The sequence below is a fragment of the Dunckerocampus dactyliophorus genome, chromosome 1 (genome assembly GCF_027744805.1).
Source record: "Dunckerocampus dactyliophorus isolate RoL2022-P2 chromosome 1, RoL_Ddac_1.1, whole genome shotgun sequence".
NCBI lineage: Eukaryota > Metazoa > Chordata > Actinopteri > Syngnathiformes > Syngnathidae > Dunckerocampus > Dunckerocampus dactyliophorus.
The window spans coordinates 19983308-20003617 of NC_072819.1; the positions used below are offsets into that span (position 1 = coordinate 19983308).

At 40.9% G+C, this 20310-nt stretch overlaps 1 protein-coding gene across 4 annotated transcripts in view; it reads right to left on the reverse strand.

The window, feature by feature from the left end:
* bsna (bassoon presynaptic cytomatrix protein a) overlaps positions 1-20310 on the reverse strand; it is a 129361-nt gene that overhangs the window by 89781 nt on the left and 19270 nt on the right. For all 4 annotated transcript variants that reach the window (XM_054796246.1, XM_054796264.1, XM_054796255.1 and 1 more), the window contains exon 2: positions 14197-14869. In XM_054796246.1, coding sequence (XP_054652221.1) covers positions 14197-14869 — 673 coding nt within the window. The remainder of the gene's footprint in view (positions 1-14196; positions 14870-20310) is intronic.

The window sequence follows — 20310 nt, forward strand, 5'->3', positions numbered from 1 at the left end:
GAAAAAGTGCGAGCACCCATGCAATAGATAGATAACTTATGCAGTATGGAGAAAACAAGAAGGAAGAAAAAATAAAATACAAAATTACAAAAATGACAGAATATAGGCTGTGCAGTGTTAAAGGAAAAAGTAGAAAATAAAATATATTCAAAATAAAGATAAAAATAAAAAAAATTAAATAATACAATTAAATAATAGTAGCAAGTAATTAAAAGTCAAATGTTGCAATGGTTGTCAGTTGTGAGAGCCACGCTGGGATGTTCGTCAAGTTCCTTGGCTCTGATCCTGGCTCTGTCGACTACACACACAAACACAATGCCTGCAGGAATTGTAGCAAAGCAAAGTGCGATCAATGAAGCATAATTGGCGTCTAGCAGGTGCTGCACTCTCCAGCTGCGAGCGCAAAGCTCTTGTCTCCCCCTCGTCTCCATAAAAAGCAGCAGGAGCCACACACACAATCATGTGTATTATAAACATCTCATTTTGCCATTCCGTGCCTGTGCACCTCCACTGGTTAACACAACACGACAGAGCTTGATTACATTGTTCAACCTTATGTACAGTTCGCCTGATATGAAATCAAAAAAATAAAAAAAAACACAGTGACTGACTAATAGCGCTGACACTTCTTTCAGTTTTATCCTGACAAATGAGATGACATACACACCCATACACACACACACACACACACACACACAGACATTCAAAGGTCTATCTCGGCCTGATTGCCATCAGCGAGTTTCTCGCTCTAAGACAAAGCCATAAAACACACTAACCTCTTACTTGAGAGGATTTACACACACACAATTTCAGAAATCATCTTCTTATCATTCCATCTCAGTACATACACATCACAAGTTCACACACGTGTGGCGTGTTTGCCATCCAGTTGCATCTTTCCACTGAATAACCTCGATTGGTCGATGGTATCGATGTGATCACACCATAACATTTGCTAATTAAAATCTGGCTCAGCACTTTGGAGCCTATCCAAAATGAACATCCTCCGTGTCAAATTTCCACAGAAAAACAGACAGTGTATGAATGGACACACAGTGTGAGAGAATGGATAGACAGGTGTAATGCTGTCTTGATAATCAATTCAATGGAAAAACTGCAGCCAAAAAAATACCTATATGGCGTACGTGTTAATTATTATTTGCTTTGTAAACTATACTATACGTGTACCAAATTTTAGTTCTACCACATTTAACTGATTTTCTCGTGAATAATTTGCAAAATGAACTGGAGACTGATAGACTACACAATAATATTTTACTGCTCTCATAGCAAAATCTTTGCTAGCAGTATTCATGAGCCTCGACGTTCCATAAAGTAGAGGTGACGTGATCCAATATTGATATCGGTCCGATATCTGCCAAAGGACGATCAGATTATATCGGCCTGCATCTAAAATCTCCCATATCAGTATTCCAACACCAGCCGTCTTTTCCAGATCCTGCTGCAGCGCTTCTAGCCAGCAGCGCCCAGAAAGAGCCCACGTGATCATAACAACAGCGAACAGCGTGTGTGAACATGCGAGCAGGAGAGACGTCAAAGTCCGAAAAAGACGTTGCAGGAAACCGAGGAAGTTCAACACAACTAACCCCATCGCACATCCAAAGCTGCGCCACAAAAAAACAGCATGAGGATCCTCACAAGAACACAGAGAAATCACATGAGGCGTGGATGTTGACAGTGGCATGGGAACTTTACCTCAGCCATGGGAAGGATTTAAATTTCGGGACACATCATCAGTAGTGTACCTTTGAATCAGTGGGTGTTTCGGCCTTTCAACACTAGACACCCTCATCAAAGGCGGCAAACTACAGGGTGATCAAGCCTGAGCCTGTGTCCCATGCCCAGTCATGAGTAATGTAGGGCCTGGAAAGTGGAGGGAGATGAGCTAGGCAGTAATGTCCCGACCTGAGCCAAAAAAACAAAACACTGCCCCGCCCACCGGGTCATCGCTCAGCCTCCGCCCTTCCTCCCACGGCACACCCCTGAGTAAGGGCAGGAAGGAAGGAGGTGGGTTTAAACCTTCTTTAGGGTTGTCAGGTGGATACCCTCCTTAATTGGTGGTAGGCCCATGACACCTCCAGAGAGGTCATCTGCAACACCTGGCGTCCCAGAACCACAGTGTACATACAATACTATATCTAACCACTACTACACTGACTACTAACTCTTCATTCTGGTGAGTACATGGTCTGTCTTCACTCATTGTCATGTTAGGATTCTGTCAATAATTTCATCAGTTATCAATTATTATCATTAAGTTCCTTTCAGTAAATATAAACCGTGACTATCATTGCACTATATTGTTATACTGCCTAGGTACTAGGTACACTTTCCTAGGTATTTACAAAAGGCACAAAGTACATTTGGAAAGCAAGCAAGAGGTGAATAAATATATTCCAGCTTATCTAAAAGGAGTACGATTAAATAGGCTTTGCTTCTTCCTACTCCTTTTTGGACATGCAAAACTGTGAATTGTGCTATGTGATGTGCTCCAGTGTAACCATGTTCAGGATGAATTAAACCATTACAATTACCATTACCAACACCACCATGCAGACATGTCCACGGTGTAACGTGGTGAAGTCAGTTTCACGTTGGACGTCGGATATTCAGCTCCGTAGCTACACTGGTAGTTTCCCCTCACTGTTCCCAGAATGCTGTGCCATTGTGCGGGGAGCTCGTACGCAGTGGTGGAGCTACATGGTGGCTGTGGCCACCCTTGGTCACTCTCCGGGTACCCCATTGGCCATCTGGACATTTCAGATATGAACTTATTGATACCTTATTGGTACCACTTCGGGGACAAAGTGTGGTAAACGAGGCTATAGTGCCCCATGTCTAAAAAAAAAAAAAAAATTACAGCCATCCTAATGTGGTGTCATTCATCCGCCATTACATTACATTGATGAGACAATAGCCGCCGCAGGAAGTACGTTGTCCAGAAAAAACACCAAGGAACTCCCAATGCTAACATTTGTGTCAATGCTATCTTATTTATGTCTAATATGTCTTATTTCATCTGATTAGATCTACTCTTTTGGGTAATACAAATGTAAAAATAACTATTGGGGTGTAATTTCATGTCTAGGGGAAGCTAATTATGTTACAAAACGTATTTAGAAGGTCATAAACAGGTTTTCTATGCTCTAATGATGAAATTATTCCATTTATAAATTAGGAATCCTACTTATTCCTATTTTGTATTCCTTCCTATTCGCTATCACGGTTGGGTCTGGAACCAATTAACGGGGATAATCAACGGATTACTCTCATAGCTTTATAATGATTTTAAAAATGTTACTTTACAACCAGGAAGTGTTTTGAAGACTATACGGTCCCTATTCACATTGCTGACCGCATAGGCTGGATGCAGACACTGAATGAGGACACAACTAACATGAAATCTGTGCTCCTTGTTGTCTGACTATGAATTACACCTGGTCTTCAGGCATTATTTCTTGTGTTATCCCTTCAGCTCCTTACTGTTCTTTCTGTATTAAGTAATTATTTCTGCAGTTTTTTTCAGTCCTTATTGGACTAGGATTTTTTTCCTTGTTTTTTGACACTTACTGTAAGTCTTTTACTCCACAAGCTTAAATTAACCAACTAAAAGAAAGAGCACGGTACTTACAAAATGTTTTGCTAGCTCACAACAGTGCCGCCACCAAAGGCTGTGTTCAATGTGGTAGAAGAAAAGACTAGATAAGACATCTATCCATGCAGACCTGTTTGCAAAGGTCAGTCCAAACAGTCTTATCACACTGAGGCAGCAGCCAGCCAACCTTTGAATATCCTCCTGCAACCTCTGTTAGCTTCTGCTCCCCTTCTCATGTCTACTCCTGTGCTGTGGTCAACCTCAAATCACTCCATTACACTGCGGGATAGGGGACAGAAACCTACAGGTGTGATCAAATAAATGTTAATATGATGCAGAATGTAGTTTATTTCTACAATTTAAAGGCTCAGGAAGCCTTTGCGTTTAATTTACCGATACCAGCAGTTTACATTACTGTATTGAACTTCTTCCACAATATTCACTTTTTTGGGGATTCTGAATTTGGGTATGAATTTATTACCTGTAAAATGGAATTATAAACATTTGGAAATGAAGAAATGCATTCTTCAAATATGTTACTCTGTGTTTAGTGAAGCTCTATAATGCATGAGGTCAGCATTTACGACTGAACTCCTTAAATGATCAACTTTATGTTATCATTCATATTTATAGCATATTCAAATTATTAAGATGAACCCGTTTGTGTTTTCTAAAACAACTCAACTGACTGATTTGTCAGTGAAAAAAGAAAATTATCCTCATTATCCTGAGAGAGCTGGACTGGAGGTTCGGGCAAGATGCGGGGTACATCCTGGACTGGTCGCCAGCTAATCACAGGGCACATATAGACAAACAACCATTCACACTCACATGTACACTTATGGACAATTAGAGTCTACAATTAGCTTGACATGGATGTTTTTGGAATGTGTGAGGGAGGAGGAGTACCTGGAGAAAACCCACACACGCACGGGAGAACATACAATCTCCACAAAGAGAGATGCCCAAACGTAGATTCAATCCATCGATCTTCTGACTCTGAGACAACATGCTAACCACTAAATGTTAAATGAAATAAATAATATATACATTTTTGTATTCACTTATGTTTCACAACACGTAACCAAATAAACAAACAAACCATAATTGTTACTGCATGCATTTAGGAGGATTTTGTAAAAAAAAAAAAAAAAAAAAGAAAAAACAAGAGGAACACATATAAATGGGACTTTGGTCTAGTATAGTCATGTAATATTTTTACTGTCAATTACATCCCTTAAACCGATAACACTTATAATTGTAAATAATGTGTTAAGCGTAGTGTGATCAGTGTAGTTTTTTTCTTGTGGGAAAATGTAGGTATGAAGCACCCTCAAAAAGGTCACATCTGTATTTTTCTTTTTCTTCAGTTTCGCCATGATGTATCTGCATCCTGCGCCCCCTCCCACCCCCGTGCTTCCATCTGCAGCCATGTGAGTGCCCGTAGAATGCATTCATCATTTAAAACGCCTCATTAGGAATTCCCGCGCTTGAACTGCTTGGCTTGCAGCTGCATCCACTCTGTGCAGGTGTGTGTATGTGTGTGCTGAAGTCAGTACGAGGACACATGTTTGTTTCTGTTCGATATGTGTGCGTCCAGGTGTGTCCGGCTAGTGTGGAGCCCGCAGTATCTGCTCCATCCTCCTTCCTCATGGTTAATGCATGTGCGGAGTGATTCCTCAGCCACCTCATCTTCTTCCCCCTCCCAGTCTTCCATCCCATCCTACTTTCCCAGAATAGACCTGATCCTCACCATGCAGGAGGAAAGATAAGTCTTCCTCCCCCATCTCTGGCACTCAGCTCAGAGGATGAGTTTGAAAAGCAAAGAGGGAGCGAGAAAGGTAAGAGGAAGATAAGAGGAAGGGAAAAGAGGAGGAAGATCATGATAAAAGAGCCATGAGGACATCTTATACTTAAGGTGAGGGTGGCGGACCGTGGGTAATAGAGAGTTAATGTAGTGCCCCCTTTAGGTTGTATTTAAAATGCATTCATTAACATATCCACAATTACAAATTAATGGTTAAAAAAATGTGTGCATTTGATTTAGCCACGATGAAGGACAATGAAGCAACATCAGAGGTAATTTCCAATACATGAAGTTAAACTTAAATATGTTTCAGGAAATGACTGCAATAGCAGCAAATGATGACTAAAATATGATTGGAATGGAGCCAATATGTCTCTCATGCTACTAGTCACTGTTATTTAAAGAATGCCATCACACTATTCTGAACAACAACAATACACTTGCTCCGTTACCGCTTGAAATGCCGTGATCTCATCTCGTGACATCTCCTATACTTCAGAACTACTACTAATTTAAATGCTGTGCCGTTCTCGAGTCAGTGAGGAAATGGTAGCTCTTTCTTTGGCAGGAGCCAATCACAAGCTATAAGGGAAGTCACGAAGAGCTTGTCAACGCATCGGAAATCGCAGGAGGTCATTACTCAATATAACAGTCTGTCCCAAAGGAGACTGTACTTCCTGAGAAGACTGAGGAAATTTGGCATGCCCACCACAATCCTGAGTTGCTTCTACAGATGCACTATGGAAAGTGTCCTTACCGCCTCCATCACTGTTTGGTACGGTAACTGTACAACACGTGATAGGAAGGCACTCCAGCGGGTGATCAAGACCTCACAGAACATTGTTGGGGCAGCCCTCCCCTCACTGCAAGACATTTATAAAACTAGAGTCCTACGCAGAACACACAACCTCATCAAGGACAGCACACATCCACAACACTCATTATTCACACTCCTACCGTCAGGCAGACGCTACAGGAGTTTGAAGTCCAGGACCACAAGGCTGGCAAACAGCTTTTACCCACAGGCCATCAGGCTCCTCAACGAAGCACTCGCACACGCCGCACGCAACACACGCACACCCTCATAGCACTTTATTTATTTATTTATTTGTATTATTTACTTGTATTAATGTCTCGTCTGTTGTTGTTGCTTAATTTATTGGTATATATGTTTGTGTGTTTATGTTTCTTATGTTCTTATTCTTTCATTTGTTTTCTTTCTTTTCTTGGGAGAATGAACAGAATAAGATTTTCATTGCATGGTATAACTGCTGTTGTACTATGCACATGACAATAAAACTCTCTTGAATCTTGAATCTTGAATCTTGACTCACTGTGTCATCGTAGATAGAAGGCTAAAATCATCACACAACAACTTTACACTAAAATGGTAGCTAAGAAATATACAATAATATCCCAAAATATACAATAATATACCAAATATACAATATACAATTATATCCCATATTGCATTTCTTCTTAGCAGAGCAGTTCATTGGCCAATGGCTGCCATGGCTGCCTGGGCCACCAGAGGGAGCTCATGAGCTCAACAGGGAGGTTGTCCTCACGGATTTGCGCTGCCACAATTTGTCTTTTTATGACGTGGACCTGTGGCTTATAGTCCGGTGCGTCTTATACAGTATGTTTTTCTCTCTAAATTTAGTGGGTGTGGTTTAAACACCATTGCGTCTGTTACATCAGAAATTACAGTAATCTGCTGTTAATGATTTTACACTAAAACAACATGATAATATTAGAAATCACCTTTGAGATTGACTTGTGTGATTTTCAGATTATTTTATTTGCACATAAAAATGGTGACAGGCAGAGAAAGCCCAGATTTCTTGCAGAAACCAATTACACGCTCCCTCTTTCACACACATGTCTGTCTGTCAGCAGTCGTGTGTGCACACTGAGTCTAAAATTAGTATGCAGTGTGTTGAACAACAAACAGGCTGCAGGGAGGGAGGAAAATGTGCTGGCAAAAGACTGTGATGACAAGCGGCAGCAAGAGAGAAAAAGAGAGACATAGTCATGTCAGAAATACAACCACATTATCATCAAGAAACATCATAACAGAAACGGAAGTAGATTTTCTCTCTTGTACTTATCTGGCAACAAATATTTAAGCATTGGTGGAGGTCTGTGCTCTCTGTGAGTGGTCTTCTTGTGTTGTTTGCATGAGCAAAGTTTCCATTTCCATCCACTTAAGGCACTTTGGTGAAAAGCTTTCCCATATTTGCTAGCATTACTTTACTGATGGAGTGAGTACAATATTTACCAGCATGACTATATGGCTGCTAAACACACAAGTAAATACTGTAATCAATACATTAGTTTGTACCACCACCACAAGCTGGCCAATGTGTCTTCTATGTGCGGTGCTAAGTGTTCTGTGGTCTCATATTAACATGCACAATTACTGCTCCCTTTGTTGTTGACGTATGACATTGAGTCATCCATCCATCCATCCGTCCATTTTCTATACCGCTTCTCCTCTTTAGGGTCGCGGGGGCATGCTGGAGCCTATCCCAGCTGACTTCAGGCGACAGGCGGGGGAACACCCTGGACTGGTCGCCAGCCAATCGCAGTACATTGAGTCAGTTGATTGTCAAACATATGTTATTTATGTCTTATATGACCACATGGAATCCTTAATTTATACTGTAGTGTACCCGTGCATCGGTGTATAAGCCACAGCCACTAAATTTAGAGAAAAAAACAGAATTGTACATGTATAAGCCGCACCAGACTATAAGCCGCACACGCCCACATCATTAAATGGCATATTGTGGTCCGCACAAGTCTGTGACGACCAGGCAACTCTTTATTTGACAGGAGCCAATCATGAGCTATGAAAAAACTCACAACGTCAAACCAATGTCAAACCATTGGAAATTGCTGGAGGTCATTACTCAATATAACTGTCTGAATTTTAGCTTTTTAACTTTTTACTAAAATGTACAAATATCAGTGTTAATGTTAAAATGTTTCTGTTTTTAATTAACATATAGTATTATAATGCACTAAATAAGTAGATAAAATACTGAAAAATAAATAACATAATTTCAACAATTACATATTAAATAACACCGCAAATATTGACAACGTCTGTTTATACTGTTTATGATCTGAAATTTCTTGCTCCCATATACTTTGGCCCAGAGAAATGACCTATTATAATTAACTATTATAAATTTAAATCATAGTTGCTGTTTGTATGTAAAGGCAGGTGTTTTCTGGAAGGTGGTGCTATTTAATAATTTAGTTTTAGTTTTAAATAACAATTCACAATTTTTTTTTTTTAGAAAATATAGTGTTTATGTCGAAAGTTATGATTTGTCTAATTCAGTGGTCAAATATGGTATGGTACTATACAGTATAGTGCAGTGGTCAGCAACCCATGGCTAAGGAGCAAGGGGGAGGAGAGCCAGTCTGATCATGACACACGAAGCAGACGTCTTGACAGTGTGCTACCCCCCGCGGTAAGCTATCCATATTACATTTTGTTCAGAATTCTAAATTGTCCATAGGTATGAATGTGAGTGTGAATGGTTGTTTATCTATATGTGTCCTGCGATTGGCTGGCGACCAGTCCAGGGTGTACCCCGCCTCTTGCCCAAAGGCAGCTGGGATAGGCTCCAGCATACCCGCAACTCTAGTGAGGACAAGCGGTATAGAAAATGGATGGATGGATGGAAGCACTTCTTGTGTGAAAAGAAAGGAAGGTGTTGAGATAAATATCAAAAATCAGGAAGCAAATAGTAGCTGATGCTATATAACTTGTGCAGTGTTAAGGAAAAAGAAGAAATAAAAATACAATTATAATTTAATAAAAGTAAGGATGGTCTGATCAATCGTCCACTGATCAGTATCAGACGATTTCGGTGAAAAATTACATCATCGGCATATGCCAATAGATGTCTTTCAACGGCAATCACAGAAGACGATCCCATGTGGCTAATACTATTGCAGGCTGCAGCGATCCATGTGTGCAGTTTATTGTCTTGCCCTAACTAACGTCTTGGGCCTTGTGCTCCTCCCACTTTGCTTCACAGTGCACAGGTTTGCCAAAACAAAAACATCATGTCTGCCGTGTGGAACGTAACTACCAACACATGTCAAAAAAACTATCTTGCGGGGGTAGCATGTTAAAAAGCTTTAATTTAATACGGCACCTGAACACTTGACACTTGAGTACGGTGAGTTTTCGAGGCTCACGGTGTGATCATCAGTGAAACGGCAGCCAACGCAGCTGTGTGGCTAACACTCGCCTGTGCATGACAGTCAGAAGGCTTAGCTAATAACCCGAAAAATAATTGAATTCATCGGACGAGATGACCAGCCTTTCTCAGCGGTGGAGGACACCGGTTTCGCCGAGTGCTCTCTTACTTACCTGGAGGTCCTGCTAGAGCTCCAACTGCTAGAGCTGCTAGAGTTTGGATGTACTCTCACATCCAAACTCTCCTTAAAGAAGACCTCTCATCCTCTGTAAGTTTCATGAGTGATATATGTTCTATTGTAAAAGCAAGTCAAATATGTTTTTGTGTAAATTAAGGTGATTTTATTGTTCCTTTTCCATATCATATGGCCAATAGTACTTGATAGTACACGAACACATACAAAAATGTATAATTAATCCATGTGATCGGTATCGGTATCGGCTGATTTCAGTCCTGGATGATCAGTACTAGAATAGAAGATAATAAATTTAAAAAATAATAAATTAAAAGATAATAAAATAAAATTATTAATTATTATTTATGAATTATTAATAAATAAATTATTAATAATACATTTAAATAAATAAGTCAGTTCAGCTTCTTCCAGTCCACCATTTAACTTGATGTAGATTTTGCAGTTGACGCTCCAAGTGGGTGACATGAAGTTGTATGACATCCCCATCAGCAGTGTAGCACATCAACAGTGACTCACCCCACCATTTGGTCCCGCGAGTCCAGTTCTGGTCGGATTTTCGTGACGAGGAACACAGTTCCGCTTAATTGCTGGGGGCCATTTAAGTAAAGAGTTTGGCTTCTCAAAACAATATGCGTTCAAAAGAGTAATACATTTGCATCATAAAAATGCCTCCTCGAAAGAATCAGACCTCACAAATCGCTCGGCGTTATATTTGTCCCCCGCCGTGTCCCTGCGGAATCTCACCTCTTCTGTGATGACGACGCTCACATCTTCTTCTGCTGTCGAACACACACGTAAGCAAGATGGCCGCGGCGCTCCGTCGCGGAAGAAAATTTGAGCATCTTCATCACATACACAAGAATGGAGTGGCAACATACATACAAACGGCGGGAGACAAATATAACGCAGAGCGATTTGTAAGGTATGATTTTTTCGAGGAGGCATTTTCGTGATGCAAATGTATTACTCTTTTGAACGGACATAGTTTTGAGAAGCGGAACTCTTTACTTAAATGGCCCCAGCAACTACGTTCCTCGTCACGGAAATCCAACCAGAACTGGACTCACGGGACCAAGTGAGGGGCTAAGTCACTGTTAATGGACTACACTGCTGATGGGGATGTCATACAATTTCATGTAAAAAAATCCTAACTATCCCTTTAAGTCACGTGCTTTCTTGGCTTTGCTAGCGTTGTGTTTTGTCAGATGCTCATTGATGTAGCCATTTGTTCCTTTAAGCTTGCTTCTCTGCCTCAGCAAATGCCACCTTTTTGTTGGTGAACTTTATTATAACTTAATGAGAATTATTATTATTATTATTGTTTGCCTCTGTTATGTTTGAGATTTCCTCCAGAGTGGGTTCTTTTCCTTACCTCCGTTATTGTGGTTGAATTTGTTTTCTTTGACGTATGAGAAGTTTGATTGTAGACCTGCTCCAAAACTGCCTTGAAACAACTTCATTTTTGATTTGGTCCTACTGTACATAAAAAGCATTTTACTTGACTTTATACATTACATTCACCTATGTGCTGCTACATATATTTTTTAACATTTCCCAGGTGTAATTTTTTTTTCCAAGGACTGAAACCTTCTTCAAAAATGAGATGCTAATTAATGTGTGGGTGTTTCATTCATATTCATATGACAACACTCACTTTCTATCCATTTAAAGCGATAAACTGACAATGGGAGCTCGTACTGATGAAAATGGGTTCATGTGGTTCATTCCGGGGTGCTACTTATCCTTGTTAGAGAGGAAAAGTGTTTCCTGTTACACATTTCTAAACCACATTTCATCTCATAAAGTGTTCCACAATGGTGGCTGACATCATCTAGAAAATTAAAAACAAAATGTGTTAACCATAGCAAAAAATATATATAGACGTTTAAATTCCACAATACATGCACATTTCTGCCTCGCATGTTGCACTACTAATTCCGGGTCTAAACAATCAAACAACGTCGCACTAATAAAATACATGACAACCTGATTAAAACAACCATAATCTCTCACCACGCTGATCCTCCTAATTGCTGTCACTCTCGTGGCTTTATCTGCTAATTACTATCTGATTACAAAGACGTGGCAGGAAGTAGCATTTATTAGATTACCTGGACAGAAGGCACATCACTTTACTACGTGTGTCATGGAAAATGCGCTGTTAAAATATTGACCCGTAACATGTTCCACCTACAACATGGAAAATTAAATTATTTATATTTATTTATATACTATTTATATTTATTAGAGGTAACACTTCATCCACTACTTTGATGTATCGATTTATACTGCTATGACTACATCGAGCTGTTTAGCAAGTTTCCATTCCGGACGACATATATCGAACATCTTTGAAAAGGTAATGAATCAATTGAATCGATACTAGGAAATAAAGCATTGTATTTATGCACAGTAGGCTTTATATGGATGTGGGGTTTTTTTAAGCACTTTTAATGATAAAGATGTTAAACGTTACTCGAGTCAGTCTGCCTGTCTGACATCGTCGTCTTCCGGTTATTGGGTGGTCATGGGAGTTGTAGTGGAGTTGCGAAATACAGTTGTTTCGCTTCATATTTAATTCATCTATCCTATCTATCACGGCGGGCTTTATATGTATGTGTGTTTTTTAGCACTTTTAATGATAAAGACGTTAAACGTTACGCGATTCAGTCTGCTTGTCTGTGACGTCATCGTCTTCCAGGTATGTGGTGTTCATGGGAGTTGTAGTGGACGTGTGAAATACAGTTGATTCGCATCGTCTTCCTTTGGCCAGTTGATTCACTTGATTCACTTCATTCAGTATTCATAACCCTAACCCATATTCATATTCATAACTCATCTGTCGTTATTTGAAACTCCTTTTAATTATATTTATGGGGACAATATGCAAAGTAAGGACGTCTTGTACGCCTCTAGATGCTAGTTTACGGTCCAGTCACACTTAGTGACGTCATCACCCAGCGCGGCGTGTCCAGGTCAAGACACATATGTGCGCTGCAAAGCTTCTGTCATTTGTGTATTCTTGCTAGTTGCTGCTCTGGCTGCTCTGATCAGGAGGATTATCAGCACACAAAAAAAGCTCCTGCTGCCATTGGCCCGTACAGGTGAAAAAGTTTTGACGCCTAATTGAAGACACCATACCACATTCATTTGCTGCACTGTCCAGTATCCAGGTATTTATTTCACAGTCACAGTGGTTGAATTTTTGGCTAATAAGTTACTGAATGGATTTAAAGTTACTGAATTGTTTCGGATCGTATCGTTCTAAATTAACCAATATCGTCTTGCAATCGGCAACCACGAATAGTGATACGAATCAAATCGTTATTAAAACAAATCGTTACAGCCCTAATATTTATATCCATCCATCTTCTATGCCGCTTATCCTCACTAAGGTCGCGGGTATGCTGGGGCCAATCCCAGCTGACTTCGGGCGAGAGAAGGGGTACACCCTGGACTGGTCGCCAGCCAATCGCAGGGCACATATAGACAAACAACCATTCACACTCACATTCATACCTATGGACAATTTAGATTCGCCAATCAATCTAACATGCATGTTTTTGGAATGTGGGAAGAAACTGGAGTACCCGGAGAAAACCCACACACGCACGGCAAACTCCACACAGAGATGCGCAACAGAGATTCGAACCCAGGTCTTCCCGATCTGACTGTGTGGCCAGCATGCCTACCACCAGGCCATCGTGTGGCCCTAATATTTATATATTGTCGATAATTAATCATTTTCAACAATGATCCAAAATGTTATCCATCAGGTTATCCAACTGCACCTATTGCGTAATACACCAAACTGGTAAGACATTCCATATAATTTCAACTCTTTTACAGTCAATTCTATTATACCTTACTGCAGCACAGTTACCAATCACCCCCAATTGAATTAAATTATGCTAACTTTTTAGATGACACAATTTCCATGAGTGCAGCTTTTTTTTTTTTTTTACTTTTTGGCTTGTTTTGACTAGTCCTTCTGGTCATTTTTATTATGCCAGGTGGTGGTTATCATTAATAATCATTCATATATGGCAAAGCGGTATAGAAAATGGATGGCTCTCTGAGCAAGCATACCATGCCCCAGTCCACCTCTTCCTAACATTGCTAGGGCAAAGCAAGTGTACCAGAGCAGTCGCACTATTGAAGCATGGTACTGAATGCTAAGTGGTATTGCCAACTGCTGGCCTGACATGCATAGTACAGCTTTTCCAATTGTACTGTTGGTCAATGTCACTGGTTTACACAAGGTTGATGTCCATTTGTGGAACCCAAAGGAAAAACCTTTGCTAAGCAACCCTTAAAGCGACCAAGATACAGAACAAACAGAAGCGCTACATACCTCAGTGAGGTGTGGGTTGGGGTTGAATCCACACTGGTTACACACGGTGGCCTTACACTGGGTGCAGGTGTTGTAGTTGGGCACAGCTGGTGGGTTGGAGAGCTCTGTGGTGGTGCACACCGGACACAGTTTGCTTCTCGGCATAGGCGCGATCTGTGGCACCGAGTAGGGCGAGGTGGGCGTCGTACCGCGGTCCGGTGACACAGAGGGAGAGCGGCCCGTTCTGGAACAACCCGAACTGTTGAAGTCGACTTGGAGGTTTCGACGGGAGGCGTGTTGCCCAGGACTCTGTCCAGCGTGGGTTCCCATGTTGGAACCTGCTGAACCATGACTCATTCCATGGCCAGAGCCCTGTCCCGTGCCGGAGCCCTGGCTTGACTGTATGTGACGGGGGGAGGTCGGCTTGTCATGGGTGGCCAGACGATAGGGCTCACCGCTTCGAGAGCCTATTCCTCCTCCTGTGGCCATTCCTCCTCCACCTCCCATCCCTGCTCCCATTCCTCCTCCCATGCCACCTCCCATCCCGCCTCCCATGCTTCCTCCCATGCCACCTCCCATGCTGCCTTCCATGTTGCCTCCCATGCCACCTCCCATGCCGCCCATTCCTCCAATGCCTCCCATCCCTCCTTGCTGCATGCCAGGCTTGGAGCTACCCATCTGACCCACTGGAGCCCTGGGAGAAAAGAACAAAAGAGAAAAGAATTAGTCCACAAAAATATTGCATCTACATAAATTTAAGCAGATATTTAATCATAAACCCGAGATATTTTGATTATGGCTACAACATTAAACCAGCCCATCGGTAGAAAATGAAAAGCAAACAAAATCCATCATTACTAACTGGCTAGAAATCCGAAGACTGTTTTTTCTTGTCTACCGCATGAAATTAAGAAACCTTTTTATAAATTCTGTAACTCTATGGAAAAGTAATTCATTTTACATCGTATTGGACAAATAAGCAATTAAGAATCATAAATGTCAATGTTTCCAGTCAGTTCCATTATCTTCTTACAACCAGACAAACACAAATAGTATTGTTTAAAACAGCAGCAAAAGTAATTAGTCCAGCCTGCTGATGAAAACAGAGAAAGAACCTCAAAACATCCACAGGCATCCTACTAATTAAAGTAGAGCATAACACACACATACACACACAAACACCTCTTTCATGCATGCACCATAGGGTGAGCCAGCAAGTAAAATGATTTATAAAAAAATGTAAACAATAAGAAAAAAATAATTGAAAATGCGCAACATTAAATTGAAGAAATTCACGTCTGAAATTGAGTAATGAAATTGTATACCTTTATTGTTGAAGTCTTAAAATCTTACAATAACTAAATAAAAATAAGTCAAACATAATGTATTTAATGACATTTTTTTTTGCCATTTCTTAGCATGTATATGCTTTCAACTGTCCATCTATCTCACGCACTATCGATGCTTGTGAGATTTGGAGAGCTAAACTCACTGCCGTTATCAAACATTGTGGCTTTGCAAAGATAATAATGGCCATTTTTAATTGAAATTATCAGAGAGGTATTAAATTAAGATTATGTTTATGATTGTCGCTGGACGTCAGGTGCAACTGAAAGGAGTTTTGATTTATTTAGCTATATGAATGCGGCAGAATATTAGAAACAGTTTTTCACCTTATACAGTGCAGTTGTAAAAGAAGTTGTTCTTATATTTTGTTTCAATGTGAAATTATTTGATGGCATTTATAAATGTGTTAGGATTTGGATCTAGCTGAACTATAAAACGTAAGTTGAGAATTGCTACCATTTAAAGAAAAGGTTAGTTACAATTCAAAGCATGTTATTTTTAGCCCGAACCAGGAAATTCGATTACTTTCCATCATACTCCTATTAGCTGAGTTGTCATTGTTTAAAACATTGTTTGATGAATTACCAACTTGAAATTGTGTGTGTACAAACAAACTCAAAGTGCTGATTTATGGAGAAAATCCTTTCGATCACCAACTTTAGTCGTCTATAATAACATATCAAAGGAGAAGCAAAACATTAAAAATGCATACGGCAGCAGTACAGGAGCCGTGATGCATGAGGAAATACATTTGTGTGCACGCTGTCATCATGTGTGTTGTGATGGGGTGACTCAACGAGAAGAAGCTCAAAGCTCCACTGATTCATCCAGCAGAGTGGTGGAGGAAGACAAAATAAGAGGCTTAAACTGCCACAGGAGCTGATGATGGAAGGGAGATACAAAGAGGGAAGAAGGAAGAGAAGTTGAGTTGAGTGCACTGCTGCAGTAATATGCACACTCACCAGCTACATCATAACTGCAGTCTATTGAGATCCATTACAAAAACTATGCCTTTACTGTATTGGCAATGGAGGCCCGATGGCGAAAAACATAAACATGCTCATAGCTTTCAGGACAGAGTAGGCGGCTATGAGGTCAAAGTTCACTGTGAACAACACCAAGCTGCCAGCTTTGTCTGTGTTTTGTTGTGTATTAAATGGGAGCGAGCAAAAAGAAGGAAATGAGTGAGATGTTTATCTCCTTTAGCAGAGCTTCTGCAGCCCTTCAATTGATCTTTTCCATCTCACTCTGCTGCATCAGCTGATTTCTCGGCTGGCTACACAGCCAAAGAGGAAATAATCCATGAATTTAAGCCTGTGATGTAAATCTTACATTGGTCTTACATGTCAGCGGCACAGTTTTATACATCTAATCCACGGTCTTGTCTTTCTAGCAGCTTCAGCATGGCGTCCAGGGAAATTGAAAAAAAAAAAGGGTTATTGAAATATATTGAAGGCTGTAAATGTATGCATCCATGTGTGCACTAACTGTGATTCTGGCAGTTCACCACAAAGACAAATAATCTGACTCCTGCAGTCACATACAATGAGCATTCACGCAAATATCTGCAGGCACAAAAATAGTCTTATGCAAACACCCATGGAGAGTGTCAGTCACTGAGGGAGGTGTTAGATGCTAATGAAATCGAGCCCCCTTGACAGAAAAAGGTGGTGCATGTATTCCATATGTAATGAAATAGGTGGATTGCCACGGCACTTTGTCACATGAAATTAATTTTAAGGCTGTCAAGTACATGCGAAAACAACATCCATCCATCCATTTTCTATGCCGCTTCTCCTCATTAGGGTCGCGGGGGTATGCTGGAGCCTATCCCAGCTGACTTTGGGCGAGAGGCGGGGCACGCCGTGGACTGGTCGCCAGCAAATATAGACAAACAACCATTCACACTCACATTCATACCTATGGACAATTTAGACATTTTGGAATGTGGGAGGAAACCGGAGAAAACATGCAAATTCCACACAGAAATGCCCAACGGAGATTCGAACCCAGATCAACTAAATTGCAACTAAATTACTACTCTGTATTAAATGTAAAATACATATTGGAAAGAAAGAGTAACAGCTGGTGTTGCCACTGACTGTTTACTGACTAAATGAACTGAGAATTTAAATCAACCTAAAGGATACCAAACATGTCTGAAAATCTGTTTACCTATAGTCTTATTCATAGGAGCAGAACGTTTGACAGGCGGGGTACACCCTGGACTGGTCGCCAGCCAATCGGTGTTTTCCTTGGTCTGTCTGTTTATTTAGACCACACAGACACACGTAATAATTATATTGTGATGTTGTGATGTTTGGCGTGGTTCATCCAACAGAAGCCTGTTTAGTTTTTGAAATAAAGTCATTGTTGATTGACCTCCTCCTCATCATCCTTATCACATCCGGGCAGACATTAAAACACTATCTTAATCGTTAGTGATGATCGCAACAGTCCAGGGTTGAGAGTCGTGTGGCTGCACATAGTGCATTCTTCCACTGGAACTACTGCTCGAGCAAGTCTCGCATTATGGGCCAAAATTATGTTTTTAGTCATTTATGGGAGCACGTACGTACCCACCAGTCGACGAAACTCGGAACGCTGCAAACCGAGGACCACCTGTACATGCAAACTATACACCTAGACATTCTATTTTTTCCTTTGCTACTGAATAAGAATATTCCATTTTAAACTTCAAACACTGCTGCACATGGCACATCATGCACATCGTGCACATTACATTATCTGGCAAAACATTTGAGCATTTGACTGCAGCCTGATGATTTACAACCCAAACAAACAAAGCTACCCATCCTCTCACACAGAATGAATGAGCCAGACAGGCTGACTGAGTCTACTGGCTTGGACCCTCAAATGAAAGCTATGACAAATGGAGGCAGGTGTGAAAATGATCTCAGTGCAGCAATGAGAGAGAGAGAAGGTCTTCTTATAAATGATTGTGCTTGGCATGCAACGGCACACTTGAAATCATACACCCTGTCAGTTTGTGCCCTCGTTCATCCTCGTATTTACGCTTATAAAAGTACACGCATACATGGAAAACCATTTTCACTATTGATAGTATGCTATTTGGTTGCATCCATAACTGAAGTACCCTACCATTTATCTTTACCGAGTGTGCCCAACAATATACACACTACTTCTAAAATACCACAATAATTACAGAATTACAGAACACGACCCAAATAAATATTGCTCAAATAGGTTCATTTTGTCTTTTTATTGATTATATGTTTGGTTTCTTTTATTCAAACATGCTCTGAAGAAGACTTGAGAGATGTCAAGGTAAAAAAAATCCATGTACTATACCTAACAAACTAATATATGTAACATATACAGTATATAAGGCCGCTGCCTTCGCCCCGCTGTTTACCACTGCAGCACAGGCTCAAACGACCCCTGACGCTGCTCTGGACACTGAGCATCTGATGAACGGTTTTACTTCTTCCTGTGCTGATGTCCTGGGCAGTTTAGCCCCTCTGAAAGCTGTGCGCCCCAAAACCAAACGCGAGTTGTGCCTCAACGATGTCACACGCGTAGTGCGGCGTGAACGCAGAAAGGCAGCGCGCAGGTGGAAAAAAGATGGCCTGCAATTTTCATATCAGATCTTAAAAGACAGCTGGAAGAATGATCAATTATGCTGAGAAAACCAAATATTTCTCTGATTTGATATCACACAATGTTAATAACCCACATGTTCTTTTTAAAACAATTCATCCTGTTTTAAGCCCCACTCCATCCACTACACTGGAAATCACGTGAGACTTGTGAAAATTTCTTGCACTTTGTGAACGACAAGGTTGCATCTATTCGAGCCAATCCACCTCCCCCCGCTTTTAATTTGGCCACATCGACACAGCGCTCTAAAGCTTTTTATCAGTTTGAACCTGCATCACTGGCTTTTATTACTAAGGTAGTTGAGGGACTTAAGCCTTCTTCCTCTTCCATTGGCCTGGTCCCCCCTTGCTTTTTTAAGGACATGTGGGCAACTATTGGCCCCCATGTCTGTAATATCATCAACAGCAGAAAACATAGCATCTCCTATCACAAATTTACTTACCACTTACAAAAAATTACCATGCCCCCCTGACGCCCCTTCTCGAGTGCTTAAGGGACGTCAAGGTCTGGTTGGCTCAAAATTACTCAAAGCTCAATGTGGGGAAGACAGAGGTGATCCTGCTCAGTCACACCGTGACCCTTTTGGACCCCCTCAAGAACCATGTACGTCCTACAGCCACCAGCCTTGGCATCATAATTGACAGTGATCTTAAGCTCAGTAAACAAATCAACACCGTTGTAAAATCCTGTTTTTATTATCTTCGACTTTTATCTCAAATCAAATCATCATCTTTACGATATTTTGAACAGGTCATGCACGCTATTATTTCGTCAGGTTTGGACTACTCGAATGCGCTTTACTCTGGAATAAGCCACAAATCACACTTACAGCTAGTCCAGAACTCTTAACTCTTAACTTTGAACAGGAACCAAAAAGAGGGCGCACATCACCCCAAACCTAGCCTCCCTGCACTGGTTCCTTTTTCGTTTTAGAATTTATTTTAAGATTTTATTGTCTGTTTTTAAGGCGTTGAATGGGCTAGCCCCTCAATACATCTCAGACCTCATCCAAATTTGCACTCCAGCGCGCTCATTGAGGTCAGAAGGCCAGCTAAAACTAGCGGTGCCCAAGACAAGACTGGGCCTTTTCAGTAGTTAGCACCAAGCTGTGGAACACTCTCCCAGCTCATGTAAAAACGGCCCCTG